Source organism: Rhinolophus hipposideros (genome assembly GCF_964194185.1).
Source record: "Rhinolophus hipposideros genome assembly, chromosome: 21".
Classification (NCBI taxonomy): domain Eukaryota; kingdom Metazoa; phylum Chordata; class Mammalia; order Chiroptera; family Rhinolophidae; genus Rhinolophus; species Rhinolophus hipposideros.
In genome coordinates, this window is record NC_138067.1 from 7,318,003 (window position 1) to 7,334,276 (window position 16,274).

Here is a 16,274-nt window from a genome sequence, read left to right on the forward strand (position 1 = left end):
GACTGTTAACTGTTGAAAAATACACAGAAATCTTGCTGTTCTGGATTATAATTGAATAGGACTATCTCAGAGATAGGTCAATATTGTAGAATCTAGGGGATAGGGTACCACTATTTCAACTTCTCTGTATGTTTGAAATTTTTCATAATGAAAAATGAAAAACAACGTTCAATTAGGAGAACTGGAAGGGGAAACAATACACCATTCACATGACAGTGAACGAAGCAGAGCCGTGTCAGACAGTTGCATACTGTCTGTTCAGAATCACTACGGCAGCATGGCAGGCCGTGACTACGGGGCACGCTTCCTTCCGATACGGGGAGCTGCCCGGACAGTACCGGCTTTAGGCTTTCCCGGTGGTTTCTTTTCTCTGTGTGTGAACCTTTGTGATTAGGGATGGTGCTGCTTCTCAGTAGCTTTTTGTGTGTGTGTGTCTTGTTCACCAATTGCGCTGTTAGCTTCCTTAGTTAGCAAGATGTCAACATCAGCATATAGAGCAGCATTTTAAAATTCTCACTGTGACGAACATAATAGAAGTCACTCAAATAAGAACTGTGTGCAACTTATCTTTAGTTGTCGGTGTAGATGGAACTGTACATTATGGGACTGAATGATCTCGACATGTGATGACAGCTTGTATTGCTCTCAGAGAAACAAGTTATAGTTCCCATGGTTTTGGCTCAGGTCCACTATTGCTTCCTAACCGATGCTAATGCACATCGCAGGCCATATTTTTCTATAGTGTTTACTTGGGCTCTGACTGGCATGCTTAGGTTTTTTACGTTTTACTTCAGAGGATCATGCGGAATTCTTCCTCTGGTTTCAACCATCATAGCGGCCACACTGGAGTTGGATTGTTAGGCTTCTAAAACCTAATTCGACTTGACAGCCCTTAAACACAGTGCTGCTTAACTGAGAACGGCCTATGATAAAGGTTTCGCAACTTGTTTCAGTCAGTTAGATTCAAATCTAGCTGTGGTGAGATTACATGTGAGTTTTATTTCATTTTAAACTTCTACAATGAATAAACGTTTAACTTTTTAAATTATGAAGTATAGAGAATAATTTGGCAGAGTCAAGTACTCAACATCTTAAACAGATGCGACCATTTTGCTCTATCTGATTAAAACCGTTTTTATTATTATTGTTGAAGAACTAAAATATTTCAGATGTAAAGTCCTCACCTCCCAGTTCCTTTCCCCTCCTTCCTTACTTCCCCCGAGGTAACCACTATCCTGAAGTGGCTGTGTTTTCATTCCCAAACAGACTTTTGTATTTTCCACTTCATATGTATTTACCCACAAACAGCACTGTATTGTTTTCCATTTTGAGATTTTATAGGAGAGCTATCATCCTCTACTGATCAGTCTGCAATTTTTGTTTTTTCACTCAATACTATGTTTTGAGATTTATTCATGTTTATAATTAAGATATAATTCATTCATATTAACTGTTATATAGGTTTATATTACATATATAATCGACAGTCCATTTATTTCTCTACTGATGAACAATTTTGCTGTTGCAAACAATGTTGCTTTGAATATCTTTTTATGTTTTCTTGTGTACGTGAGTGATTCTCTCAGGAGAAGAATTGCTGGGTCTTAAGATTCAACTTCACAGGATTATCAAATTACTCCCCAGATGGTTATATGAATTTACACGAGCATTATTTTTATCACCATAGAAATGATTTATGTGTGTGTGTGTGTGTGTGTGTAAATACAAGTAAAGTCTGCCTGTAGGAGCCTCAGTATATAGAACTTAGGTACTTTATGACAACACAATAGAGACAAAATGGAAATAGAAGGTGATGGTCTATGTCTGGGCCTCCTAAGAGCTAAATTTTAATTGGGGTGAGTTCTAAGACAAGTTCAAAATTGTTGGTTCCAAAAAAATCAAACTTGCCATTGGTACTGACAGCAAAATGTGAGTATGGTAGGAACTCATACTGATTAGTGGCAATTCTCACAACTTCCCTTCTTCATTTCAGGCGCGGGGGGGGGGGGGGGGGGGGCAGTCATCTCACAGACTCGGAACAAGTCCCCTCCACCTCACATGAGGCCCCAAAGCTTCCTCTTGTGAGGAATCATCTCTATTCTTCATACAAGTTTTGATGGAAAAGTCTTTGTTTTTTTTAAAAAAATAATACTAGGTGGGTGCAAAAGTAATTGCGGTTTTTGCAATTATTAACCTTTTAAACCGCAATTGCTTTTGCACCAACCTAACAGCTCTTTGGGAGAAGAGTAAATAGAAACTCACACTGTCACAGGAATAATGTTTTTACAAACAAAACACAACAAACCCAACCCCTCAGGGGCAGGAACCTACCATTTCTCATGTTTCTTCGTTACAAGGTCCTACCTATATGGAGCAGACGACACAAATCCTGACAGCTTCCGGGATGGAGACCAACGTGGTGCTGGGCAGGGGGCGCTTATTTTGAGAACAGTGTCACTGTCTCCCCACAGACCCTGCAAACCTCACCCATAATGGTCAGCAAATGACAGGAGCTTGTTACCACATGTTGTAAAGCAGTGGCTGGAATATGTTTTCCTGTTTGAACACACCTGAGGGATACGACACATTTCCATCATTAACGATGGCTTACTGTGGCAGTATAATGTGAAGGAAGGAGAGAATTTTTAAAATTACCCTCAATTTCAGGTGATTTTGCCAGGCTATTCCACTTTCACCATCATTGAGAACAGATGTCATAGCGTCACGGTTCTCAATTTTGGCTGCATATTCGTATTGCTGGGGGAACTTTAAACAAAATTCTGGTTTAACTGATTCGGGTGGAGTCTGGGCCTTGGCATTTCAAAATGCTCTTGTGGTGATTCTAATGTGCAGCCATGGTGAGAAGCTCTGCTTTTCCCTGAGCTTGTCATCCTCAAACTTTACTGTACCCCAGAAGGACCTGAAGGGCCTGCAGCACACGGGCTGCTGGGCCCCAGTCTCAGAGTTTCTGGTTCGTTGGGTCTGGGGTGGGGCCCACGCTTCCAGAACCACTGTCCTCAACCAAAAAAGATTTAAGCTACATTTGTTGACCCTTTTTAAGATATTTATAGAAAAGCTTCTACTATATGCATATTCAACTGTTCTTTAGTTATTTAACATTTTAATACAGAATAGACTAACACATTATTTCCGTTTTAGGAACGATCTACACTCATCATTAAAAAGAACCTAACAATATCAATCCTAAAAAAGAAAGTATAAAAGTTGCTTGTTTCCTCCCATCCCTTAACTGAGGGGTTGGCAAATTTTTTTCTGTAAAGAGGCAGATCGCTAGTATTTTTCGCATTGCAGGCCACATGGTCTCTGTTGCAAGTACTTAGCTCTGCTCTTGTAGAGTAACAGCAGCTACAGCACTACGTGTAAATGATGAGTGTGGCCATGTCCCAATAAAACTTTACTTACAAAAATAGGCAGAGAGCTGGATTAGGTACATGGGTCATAGTTTGGGGACCTCGACCCATGTCCCAGGCATACTCACTGCTCACAGCGTCTGGATTGTGTACCTCCAGACATTTTCTTTGCTTACATAAACCTAAATGTTATGTCTGTATGCGCATATAAAAATAGATGTGTATGTATATGAATATACCTTTTTGTTTGCTTCTTTTTAAGTGGAATCATCAGGCAGATATAATTTCTTATCCATCAGTCAGACAAAGAGTGATGTGAGCAAATAGGCATTTCCATATATTGTTATGTATAAAAATGTTACGTTGAATAAGCAACATTTTAACTAGAAATATTTGTAGTCTCAAAAACTGATAGAAACCTAAGGGTCCATCGAAGGGAGATTATTTAAATAAATAGGGTAAGCTATACAATAGACTACTAAGCATATGTTAAAAGAAACAGTATACTGCTATGGAAAGAAGTCCATGGTAAATTAGTAAAAGATAACAAAATCGCAATACATAAAAAACAGTTTTAAAAGCAATTATTATCAGGAGAGTAATTCAACATTTACTTAAAATATAGTTTGAAACCTACTCTTCTATCTAGGTTAAGATACCTAAAACATGGGGAGGGGCTTATTTTACTCACTGATAGGATATCCCTTTTGATTCTCAAGTGATTTAATAATTTTTAAATGAACTCTCAAAGTAGTGTGTTGCTTTATGCACTTGGCCTTTCAAAGCTTTCCAGAATGTTTTGCTGAACACTGCGGTTGCGGTCACCTGGAAATGTCAGTCTAGAGTTTGTGAGAACCTGGTTTCCAGGTGGAATTGCAATTTAGTCCAACTGGATATGGCAGTTTTTACAAAACTGCTCTTAGTAGGAACGGACAAAGAGAAAGATGTAAATATGCATCGCACAAAAGAGTCCATTGCTCTTCCAGCCTGTGATTTCCCATTCTCACCTGTGGGCACACTAAGAAATCTGTGAGTCATGGCAAGTTGTGAAAATTGAAAGCCGTGTTGCTTAAATGATAAAATTAGAAATAATGTGAAAGAAGGATTAATTTTTTTAAAATGCCGTGACAAATGCAAATTTTCAGTTTTGATGTCTATTTTGAGGACCTAAAACAAGGCTTTTAATCAATGTATTATACATCACATTGATACTGTTAACTTCTGATTATTCAAATGAATAAAATATTCATGGAGAAATGTCCAAAGTTTTACATTTCTCAGACCCTCCCCCCTCTTAATTATCATGCCTAGGAGCCTTTTAGTAAACGTAGCAGTCATCAGGCTGACGGAATCTGACAGGCCAGCAAAGCCCAATTACACTGGTACTCTGTGGCACTTTGATGTCCTGGAAACGAAGAGAGATAGGGGCAAATTGGGTAGCACATTATGTTAATGACTTGATTTAATCCAGCCACTAAACTTTATGTAGCCCGTTAAAAAAGATGCTAACACCAATTATGCCACTTTGGAAAGGAAAGGAGGGGACAAGCATTTCATTCTGACAAAGTGAAGCTCATAAATGTTGTAAATGAAATGAAACAAAATGAAGTAATCTATGATTAATTATACATCACAGACATGAAGAAAAGAGGAAGAACCAAGTATTATGTCTAAGTCCTGGGAAATCTGTTAGATTCCTTTACGGATCTACATTTCTAAGAAATAACTATGAGCTGTCAGATTCAGTAACATGGGGAAAAAGCTGAATGATCTTAAATTGTTTACATAGTGTAGTAGATAATTCAAATTCATAATTTAATTGGCATAAATGATATTTATCCAGGACACTACTTCTAAGTCTCAATTTTGTGACAGTATGGTAGAAGCAATTAAAAAAAAATCCATAAAGTCGGATAACTACAGAGTAGGGTTATCTACTTTTCAACTAGACTCTGTGCCTCTAATCGATTCTTTACATTACTGATGGTATGATATTTTAAAATGTGATTCAAGAGTGTAAACTCCTTAAGAGCAAAAGACTTATTTCTCTTTATTCACTGCTATACTCCCAGTCTCTAAAATCAGGCAGGGTAAACAATAAATGCCCATGAAATATCTGTTCAATGAATAAGTGATTTTCTTCCCCATTCCTTGAAAATCCTCATTGGCTCCTTACAGAATCTCAGGATAGACTTCAGCCTCCTCAATGCAGAGGCCTCAATGCTCTGGACATGGCCAGCTTTCCAGAATATTTTTCTGGGGTTCCCCATGTGGGCCGTAGGCTTAAGCCCAGCCATGTTCCACATTCTCTCGAATTCTCATGCTTTTCTTCCTTTGGCCTCAAACGATCCCTCTTCGGCTTTCACTAACTGCTAATCATCTCCAGCACTAGGTTCCAGCTTCAGGGACTCTAGGAAGTCATCCCTGAGGAGCGTCCCTCCTGCTGAGTCAGGCACCCCTACCCCCCAATGCTCCCACAGCACCCTATACTTTCCACTCTCTGTTGATGACCATGCGTCGTCATTGTTTCCCCTACAGACTGTAAATTCTTTCAGGCCAGGGAGTGCTTCTTTTACAACACACAGTAGAGGCTAATGAATGAAGAACTGCTGTGAGAATTAAAGGAGAAATTACATAAGATGTGCTTAGCACATAGCAGCCATTCAAAAATACCTTCCTTCTGGTGAAAGCTGTGTATCACTGTCCTGAGATTTCTACCTGAAGCAGTGCTTAAGGAGGAGACAAAAGAAGAAATTACTGAGCCACCAATACTTTTAAGCTTATGAAAAGTTTATGCCTCAACCAAGTGCCTCAACCAAAGTTGACATCGTCAACAATGGAGCCCATCGACACCCGTGCCTCCTGGCCCGACGCAGTGGGAAGGGCACAGCATGGCTTCTGCACAGCTCCTGCCAGCCTGACAGTGACCTGAGTCTAATATGTGGACACATGACACCCCCCCAAATCCAAGGATCTTCTACAATAGACGTGATCTGTAGCTTTACTACATGTCCATGTTATGAAAGACCAACACAGAGGAAGGCTGACAAACCAGTGTGGATTAAGAGACGTGAAAACTAAATCCCAAGTGTGATCTGGACTGGAGCCTGGACCAGATCAAGAAAATGCTGTAAAGGACACCACGGGGACCAGTGAAAAACTAACGAGAACTGTAGGTTAGATACTAGTGTTACATTATTATTCTGAAGTATTTAGGGGTAAAAGGGCATGATTCACGCAACTCTCGAATGATTCATTACAACTAGGTGAGAGTGTGTGTATATAAATACATACATATGTGCGCATATACACATCTATGGGAGAGAGAATAGAAATGATAACAAAAAAGTGTAGCAAAATGTTAACAACTGGTGATCCTGGCTGAAGCGTATGCAGTTCTTTGTCCCACTTTCGCAATCTTAAGGAAAAAGTTCCAGGAGTCATTAAATGATTTGCTACAGCAGCACACAGAAACAGTTACAATCACTAGAAAATGCTGTATTTCATATTTCACCATGACGATGATCTCTTGAGTTCTGTTCCTATGTTTGCTGATATTATTTTACTATATTTGGTATATAACTTAACAAAATGAATTTCACCTATTAACATAAGATACTGGGCAGTACCTTCTATTAAAAGAAGAATTTTTAAAAGCACCTGGGAGCTGGTTAGTGGCGACTGAGGCTTCAGGTATTGCTTAGAGCGGTTGCTTGCTTTAAATGACGTTCACACATTTGAGATGTCGTCTAAAACCATTATATGAAATCACATTTTGGAATGGGAGCAAAGGCTATATTAAGCCTTAGCAAAGTAACACAAATGACTGTCCCAGAAGTAATAAGAAAAAAAACCTAGTTTATGCTAAAGGAAAAAAGTATGTGTACATTGGAATTAGTTGACTATTTTAGAGGAACAGTTCTTTCTCTCACTGGAGTTCTTTGTTAAACCGAAGTTCTTTATCGTACCTTCGCCACGGGCAACACACCATCCCCTGGAGACACAGTTGCTGGCACTCACCCCTTCTTGCTGCAGGTGTCACGTGGGCTTCCCGACCTCAGCACACTGGTGTTTGGGGCCAGAGAGCTCTTGGCTGTGGGCTCTGTGCCTTGTAGCATGTTTAGCAGTAACCCTATGATGCCAGTAGCAGTCCCTCCCAGGATGACAACCAAAGATGTCTCCAGACGTTGCCAAATGTCCCTTGGGGGACAAAATCGCCTCTAGTTGAGAAGCATCGTCTAAGGTGGTATAATTAGATAACATTTTCCCGTACTTTGCAAGTTACTTTTAGATGGTGAACACACTGTTTACAAAGTTAAATGCACTATTGCGTTCTCTCTCCAGTATCCACGGGATAAAAATCCGAAACTTTTAGCCCTTTGCACTGCATCCCTCTACACAGAAAGGCTGCTCTACTTAGTGTATTCTTGACTTTTGAAACACGAAACGTACATCCCTGCCTAGAAGTGCCCACAACTGTCTCTCTGCTGCCATATATCCCCATCTTTGAGATGTCACAGTTAGAGCAGGACACTCCTTTTTACTGTGTGACTGGCCACACTGAATGAATCAAGGGTGCACAACTGATAAAAATGGACGCAATCTGAGGCTAGACATGGCTAAACAGATCTCTCTCCTTGGGACTGGGAATTTCTGTGTGGCTACCTTTGGGCAACAAGCAAGTGAAACAGAGAGTCAGCTTAAACTGAGAGAAAGCAGAGATGCAGCGCCCAAGAAAGGGAAGGGGGGCAGGCGGGCCCGCTCATGGGCAAATCCTCTGCAAAGTCTACTGAAAAATCACTCCAAATTCCTCCCTCCTCTGAACTTCCTTAATTAGCGGCATGATTGTGAGCAAGTCACTTCATTTCTCAAGATCTCAGTTTGCTTCTTTGGAAAATGAGGAAGGGCTAGAAAACAGCTAATTCTTCTTCAGCTCCAATATCTGAGTCCGATATTACTATTGGTAGTGTGTCCCAACAACTGTTTTATGCTGTGATTTAACTACTGAATTCCTATTGAACGTCTGACGACCATGCCTTCCCAGGTACTGGGGGTGCTCCCTGAGGGCAGAGCAGGGCCAGAGCACTGCACGGATCTTCTCAGGGAGGAGGGATCACCAACTGCAGATGGGGAGTCGCTGGGAAGCACTGTTTTACGACAGGAGGAAGGAGTACTGTTTGGAGACTGAGTGAATGAGTACATCCCTTTGTACCCGGATGGATTCAACATCTCATTCTCATGTTTTCGTGTTCAAAAGGTTAAACCACACAAGCATACAAAAATCCCGAGATGAGACAGGCCAAGTGCTGCAGAAAACTCCTTACTGAAACATGAGAAATGTATGAAGCAAACATGCCGTCTTACTGTTCTGGATGTAATGAAGGGCGGGTTCTTAATAAAGTGATGTGTGCACTTGACTGGGCCACAAGACGCCCTGACAGTTGGTCACATATTATTCTGGGGGTGACTGGGAGCATGTGTCTGGATGAGATGAACATCTGATTCAGCAGGCTGAGTAAAGCAGACTGCCCTCCCCAATGCGGGTGGCCATCTAATCAATGGAAAGCCTGAGCAGAACAACGGCTGGGTAAGAGGAAACTCCTCCTGACTGACTGCCTTCAGCTGGCACTACGGTCTTTTCCTGCCTTTGGACTTGAACTGAAACGCTGACTCTTCTTAAGTCTCTAGCCTGCCTGCTTTCGGAACGGAACCACACCACTGACTCTCCTGGGTCTCCAGTTGGCCAACTGCAGATGTTGGGACCTCTCAGTCTCCATAATCACGTGAGTCAATCCCTTCTAATACATCTCTTTCTATATACATCCTATGCTTTGTTTTTTCTGGAAATCCCTGATTAATACAAATGACTATAAAGCTAAATCCCACACAAGGAGCCCATTTTCCAATTGATTCCCATTATCAAAATTTTCTAATAGAAGGTAGAGAATTTCTATTCATTGGTTTGATAAATAATTGAACAATTTCAGACTTGATAAAGCAAAATAAAATGAAATTGAACTAAATGCTATAATTAAAAGTCTTCAGGGGACCATATACAAAATTCTTTCCCTTTCCCTGATGTATCAATTTTGAACAATAAAGATTCCATATATCAGGATGTTAAAGGTTAAATGATGTTATTATAATTAATAATTACGTAGTAATAAAACTATAACTTTAGACAGATGAACTGTTCTGTCTGCATTTATCAATCATTTGTATTTATCAGTCACAGAAATAAAGACTTTCTCTATGGAGACATCTGTGATAACTGAAATATTCTGTTCTATGCATTTGATCTGCACAGATTATGCTAAAAGTTTTAAGAGTTAAAAGAAGTATTGCAATTCTTACCAATACAGTAGAGATTCTAAAAACAGGAGTACAATGAATCATTTTAGGAAAATTAACTTAGATGAATAGAAAAGGTAGAACTTTTTACTTTACTTTATAAAACCTTTTTTATACCTGCTCTAGTAAGTGGTAAACTTCCCATATAAATTAAAGTATAATTTTCTTTTCAAAGTTTCAATTGATATACTACTTCTCAGCAATGTGCTACAAAACAAGCAAAATATACTTACGTGTGATTAATTAATGTCTAAGAAGGTTTAATTTTTTTTAGCAGAAATGAAGTAACTTTTGCAGTTTATTGGCAGACATATTTAGATATGAAGGGTCTATTAATTCACATTTGCACATTATTATAATTTTAAATGTCATCTGACATTTTGAATTCTTTCAAGTTCAGATTAGATTTAACATATCCTTGTACAATGGTTCTGAAAAGAAGTCAGGGAAGTCAACTGGTTTAAGCAAGTACCTATTGAAGCTACTGAATGTTAGGTACTATTAACACGCAAGCAAAACTAATGTTTACATATTATAGCCCATTATATAATGAAACTGTAAATAAAAGTTTCTGATTCTAGATAATTACTTGAATAAGATTATGATAAAATATTAATTCTTTTCCGGAAATATTTTTGCCTTAAGATATTCATATATGAAACTGATATACTATGAATGAAAAGCAACTTTATCTCAGAACATTTCTAATTGGTGCCAAGTTACTGACCTGCTTGATATTCTTGGAGGTAGGGCCTGGGATAATACACTCATCACTGTCAGAAGCTGATCTGTCTTCTTCATCTGTCAAAACACCAAAATTTTAGTGGTTTAAATCTGTTAAACTGATTATATTTGTAGCTTGTGACGTGGAGAGAAATAAGCTTACATTATAAGGACAACCTCAAAAGAACAATATGATAATCAAGTCTCAATCTTTTTTAGCAGCAAAGATATTTACATTTACATCACATTTTAGAAAGGAGAAAAAAATGACAGAAAATTCCAAGTTTAGTTTTAGTAGAAACAAAGGAAATAAAAATACAGCTTGTTTTAGTATGAACTTAAAAAAATAATTTTAAAAGACAGGGTAATAGATACTTTCTTAAAGCTTAACCAGTAATATTGTGTAAGAGTCAAGGTATTATTTTAAAACATTTTAAAAAGTTTTACAGCTTTATTGTGTTAAAATGGACATACAATAAACTGCACACATTTAAAATTTGATAATTTGACATGTACGTGACACATACATGGAATCATCACACAATGAAGACTGTGAACATAGCCAGCAGCCCCAAAAGTTTCCTTAGGTCCTTTTGTAATCTCTTCACTTCTTCATCTCTCTTCCCATTTGTCCTTCCCAGGCAACAACTTAAATGCTGGCTGTCACTACAGATTAGTTTGCCTTCTCTAGATATTTGTATAAATTAAATAATGTCATAAGTTGTCTTTTTTGTCTGAATTCTTCGTTTTACTTTTTAAAAAGTCCTCTAGAATACTCCAGATGATAGTACAGAACCAAAGAGAGTATAAAGCCATTTAAAATATAATGTGGGGATACGGTCAGCAAAGCCACTGGCATTCTATTGTGGCTCCAAGTGGAAATAAGCAGATTTGCCACAATTCCATCTGATCACAGCTGACGGGACTGAACCACGTCCATCATTTCTGTCGAGAAATAGGTATCATGAAGTAGATCCACTTAAATGAACATGATCCAAAGGGCATACCCTAACAGATTAACCAAAGCTAAGAGTTAAATACATAATGTCAATTTAAAAAAGAAAGTCACCTTCTGGCTCCAAGTCCTCAGTTATTTCTGTTTCATCTTCAGAAGAACTCAAACTTTGTTCTGCAAGCTGACCCATGGATAGTAAAGACACATCATCTTCTTTTCCTTGTTGCATTTTCTCAGTATCGTCTTTTACCTTATCTATACAGCTTTCTTGAGAATCCTGAAGAAACAAAAGCACACTGATATATTTATCGCCAATTAGATCACATTTACAGCATTTTTGCTGAAGCGTGTAAGCCTGAGACTTAAATATACAGATATGCAATATATATGATTCATTAGAAAATAATCACTTCAATTGTACAAATGAAAATATGCAGCTAAATGAAAATTAATTATAAATTAAAAAGGAATAATATATTAATCTCAAAATAAATTTTACATTAATTCACATATCTATTTGATATTATGCTAATACCAGCATAATTGTACCTGTTACACTTGCCATATTTTTGACCTTTCTATTCCAAGGAAGTCACATACAAAAATAAGATCAATGCTATGATTTCCTGATCCATGTCAATACAAAGACAAAGTCTTTAAGAACCAAATTAAACTTTTCAAAATAATTTTGATATAAATACATACCTCAGGAATATGTGAAACACTTGGCACATTAATATCTATTTCTGGTGTATGTTCCACTTCTGGTGTAATTTCCTTTCTACTTTCAGGAGGAGCAGAAGTCTCCTTATACTAATGTAAAAACATGTATGTAGGTTATTTTGTATTATTACTAAATCCCAAATCATATCATTCTGACATACACCCACACATACACATACACACTAATATAAATTAGGAGCAAATATATTAGCTACCCACATGACAATGAAATTGCATTCCGTAAAATTATTGATATTATTCAAGGCATATATATATATATATATATATATATATATATATATATATATATACACACACACACACACACACACACACATAACATTGTAACAAAATTTTCTGATATGAAACTTTGGGTAAATATCATTTTTAATGACAATATAAAATATTACATTGAGAGGATATATCATGATTTAATGAACCACTTTACTAGTGTTGGACATTTAACTGGTTCATGATTTTTTGCTACTGTGGTTAATGTTGTAACAAACATTTCCATGGATGTCTTTTTTATATTCATGATCATTTTACTTAGGAATCGGGCTACCTGTGGTCAAATCCCAGATCTAATACTTTGATCCTGAGCAAGTTATTTAACCTGTGTAGACATTACTTTCCTGATCTTTAAATGGGAATAATTCTAGTATAAACAACATTAGAGTTGCTGTAAGGATTAACTGAGGTCAATGGATATGAAGCATTTAGTTCAGTGCCTGACACATAATGAGCGCTTGATAATGCTAGCTGTAAAACATTGCCTGAATATCAATTGTTGAATTCATTTATTTAGAACATATATATTAAATGCTCTGTATATATCAGGTATTATTTTAAGCCCTGGGGAGAAAGAATATTTTGATCTGGGTGGTGGTTACAAGGGCCTGTAAATATGTAAAATTTCTTTGAGCTGTTGTGTCTTTAAGACTTGTACCCTTTACTACAGAGAACTTTTTTTTACAAAGAAAGATGTTTTTTAAAAAAATCGATGAGTGGATGGTGACTTGAGTGGTACAGTGGATACAGGATATATTTTGAAAGTACAGCTCACAGGTTTTGTGGACAAACCGGACGTGAGAAAAGAAGGCATCAAAGGGATGCTTCCAAAATTTCATGACTACGCAACTAGGTGAACGAGTGAGAATGGGGCAAAAATGAAAGAGAAAAATTTTGAAAGAGGCTTGGTGAAATCAGGTTTGGTTTTTGACATGTTAACTTTAGATTCCTATCCAGTATATATGAAATAAGCAGTAAGAAGATAAATATGGAATTTGGCAGTGAGATCAAGACTGACAATTTTAAATATGGGAGTATCACCATGTAGATGCTTTTTAAAACTAGGGACTGGATAAGATCTCTTAACGTAGATGTAGATTGAGAAGAGATGTCTCAATCTGAAGTTTCACTGTTGAGGCACTTCAACATTTAGAGATATGGTCCAGGAGAGTGAGTAACTGGTGAAGTTGGAGACAAACCAAGAAGGCATGGAATCCCAGAGGCCAAGAGAAGGGGGAGCAAGTATTCCCCTATGTTCAGTGTTACTGGGGGATTAAGATGGGCACTGAGGTTTGACTACTGGATATGGCGAAGACAAAATCTGACCAGAGTGAGTTTCAAGAAACACTATGAGGAAATGGAGACAAAATTAAAACCATTTTTGAATGGTTTTTGTTTGTTTGGGTTTTGTTTGATGTGGGTTTTGTTTGTTTGTTTGTTTGTTTTCTTTGGTAAATGGGGAGCAGAAGATTGGGGCAATAACTGGAGAGAAATATGGGGCCAAAGGAAGGTTTAGATTAAAGAGTAAGGACAACTAATACTGACACACAATGTCAAATTACTACACCTGTATCATTTATTTACAATATTTGTTATGGGAAAAAACAGTCAGTATTTTGAGTGCTTACTACTTACAGAACTCTGATGCGGTGCGATATCCACAAAAGACACCTTCTTATCTACAGGTGTTAGACGTTGCCTTGGTTTAGGTGTTGGTGCCTAAGATAAACCAATATGTCAAACTGAGTATTATGAACATAGATTTTAGATAAAGCTTCAGCTATTTATTTTTCTTTTTGTGGCTATTTCCTAGGTTTTACAGGAAATTCAAAGTCACTGTTACTCACAACAACTAATGTGCTAACAGAGGATGCTGGAGGTTCTCTTTGCACAACTTCTGACTCTTCTTTGTGCAGGAAATTTCCTAAGTCTTCAGTTGTTATGGATCCACTTGGCGGAAGGTAAGCAAATTTCCACTTCAGTATAACATGAATGGTTCCCGCAGGATGCTTTTTATGGTTTGTTAACTCAAATATTCCTGTCAAATCACAAAAATGACTTTAATTAATGCTAGCGTGAAGTTTTATTACTATAATAATTAAAGAAGAACAAAGAGAACTACCAACAACTTAAAAAGTAATTTTGGCTTTTACCTACAACCTAAATGACTTAAGAGAATAAAATAAAGACAAAAGGGTCTGTGATAGGTTCATCTCTAAAGCAGACTGCTTTCAGAAGTTAAGGCCTCAAAGATAATACTGATTCAAAGATGAGAAAATTAACTTATAAATATTTTAATTCACTGAAATTAAATTCTGAGATTATTCAAAATTCTTAGCCATCCTCTAAGATATCATCTGGGTTATAGCTCAAATATCAACTTTCATTTTGATTTGAGTATTCTTGCAAGACTTGTCTTTATAGAAAAATATATTAAAATTTAAAGTTTCAAATAATTTCTATATCTAAAGGAGTCTTTGTATTACTATATAATTCTATTATAATTTTAAATATTTTATAGAGATTTGTTAAATTACTCCAAATTAATAGTAGCATAGCAAAAAATGTCCGTAAGATAAACTATCCCAACATATAGCAGTAACAAAAAGTACCATCTACCTATAGCTGTAATATTGAGTCACAAATTTTAATTATTGTACTGAATTTTTCAGTATGAAAAATCCCTGACTTGAAAAAAGAAATCTATATTTCAAGGATAATTTTGTTTAGAGGTATCCTTTACTCGGTCCTCAAGTGTATATGACACGTCTTTTAGTGGCTGGCTGGGAAAGAAAAACACAAAACAACTCTAAAACAAAAGGGTACAGGTGGAATATAGGTAGGTGATAAATTCTTATAGGCACAGGCGAGCATTCCAGAATGGCTGAGTGAAGGGCTCAGTAAATCCTTTCCATAAGGAGCAATGATAAAACTAGACCGAAATGATCAGAAACAATACCCTAGTGAGTTACTTGTCCCTGGCTGAATGTGAGACTCATAGACTGCCTGAACTTTGAAGGCATTACCCAAACCATTCACTGAGCCCCAGGCAAAGGGCAGAAGTCTGCCAGCCCAAGGTGTTTAAGCACAACCTCTGACCAATCATTGGCTGACCCAGGCTTAAAATTAAAGCAAGAATAAAACAAGCAGAAACTTAGCAGAGACATCACTGGCTATAGTGAAGGAAAAAGACTGTAGAATTAGTCTAGGCAAGCTGCAAAACAAAAACAGCAACAATAATCACCCCATAGATTGGGGAAGTTGGAATCAGAGTTGCTAAAATATAGTATCCTAAATGTCCAATTTTAAGAGGAGAGGGAGAGAGAGAGAGAGAGAGAGAGAGAGAGAGAGAGAGAGAGAGAGAGAGAGAGAGAGAGAAACAGAGAGGAAGAAACAGGAGAGTGTGATGTATACACAGGAAAAAAGCCATCAAAATACATTTTCTGACGGTGTCCAGATGTTAGACTTAGCAGACAAAGACCTCAGATCAGCTATTATATGTTCAAAGAACTAAAAGAAACCATATTTAAAGAATTAAAGGAAAGTGTGATGACAATGACTTCTAAAACAGAGAATAATAAACAGAAATTACAAAAAGAGAACTCAATAGAAATTCTAGAGTTGAAAAAGTGTAATTACTGAAATGAAAAAAATCAATAGAAGGGCTCAATAGGAGATTTGAATTGGCAGAAGGAAGAATCAATGAATTTCAAGATTGATTGGGCCTGCCCGGTGGCTCAGGTGGTTGGAGCGCAGTGCTCCTAACACCGAGGTCGCAGGTTTGATTCCCACATGGGACAGTGAGCTGCGCCCTCTACAGCTAAGATTGTGAACAACAGCTCTCCCTGGAGCTGGGCTGC

The 16,274-nt window shown here is 37.4% G+C and overlaps 1 protein-coding gene across 3 annotated transcripts in view; it reads right to left on the reverse strand.

Annotated features, from left to right (window-relative positions):
• The window catches only part of RPGRIP1L (RPGRIP1 like), an 89,440-nt gene that overhangs the window by 23,042 nt on the left and 50,124 nt on the right, over positions 1-16,274 (reverse strand). For all 3 annotated transcript variants that reach the window (XR_013992087.1, XM_081030353.1, XM_081030354.1), the window contains exons 18-22: positions 14,262-14,452; positions 14,050-14,133; positions 12,106-12,213; positions 11,515-11,677; positions 10,450-10,523 (exon numbers count right to left, since the gene is read on the reverse strand). Coding sequence is in view for 2 of the 3 variants with exons in the window: in XM_081030353.1 (XP_080886479.1) it covers positions 10,450-10,523; positions 11,515-11,677; positions 12,106-12,213; positions 14,050-14,133; positions 14,262-14,452 (620 nt within the window). In the remaining variant the exon portion in view is untranslated. The remainder of the gene's footprint in view (positions 1-10,449; positions 10,524-11,514; positions 11,678-12,105; positions 12,214-14,049; positions 14,134-14,261; positions 14,453-16,274) is intronic.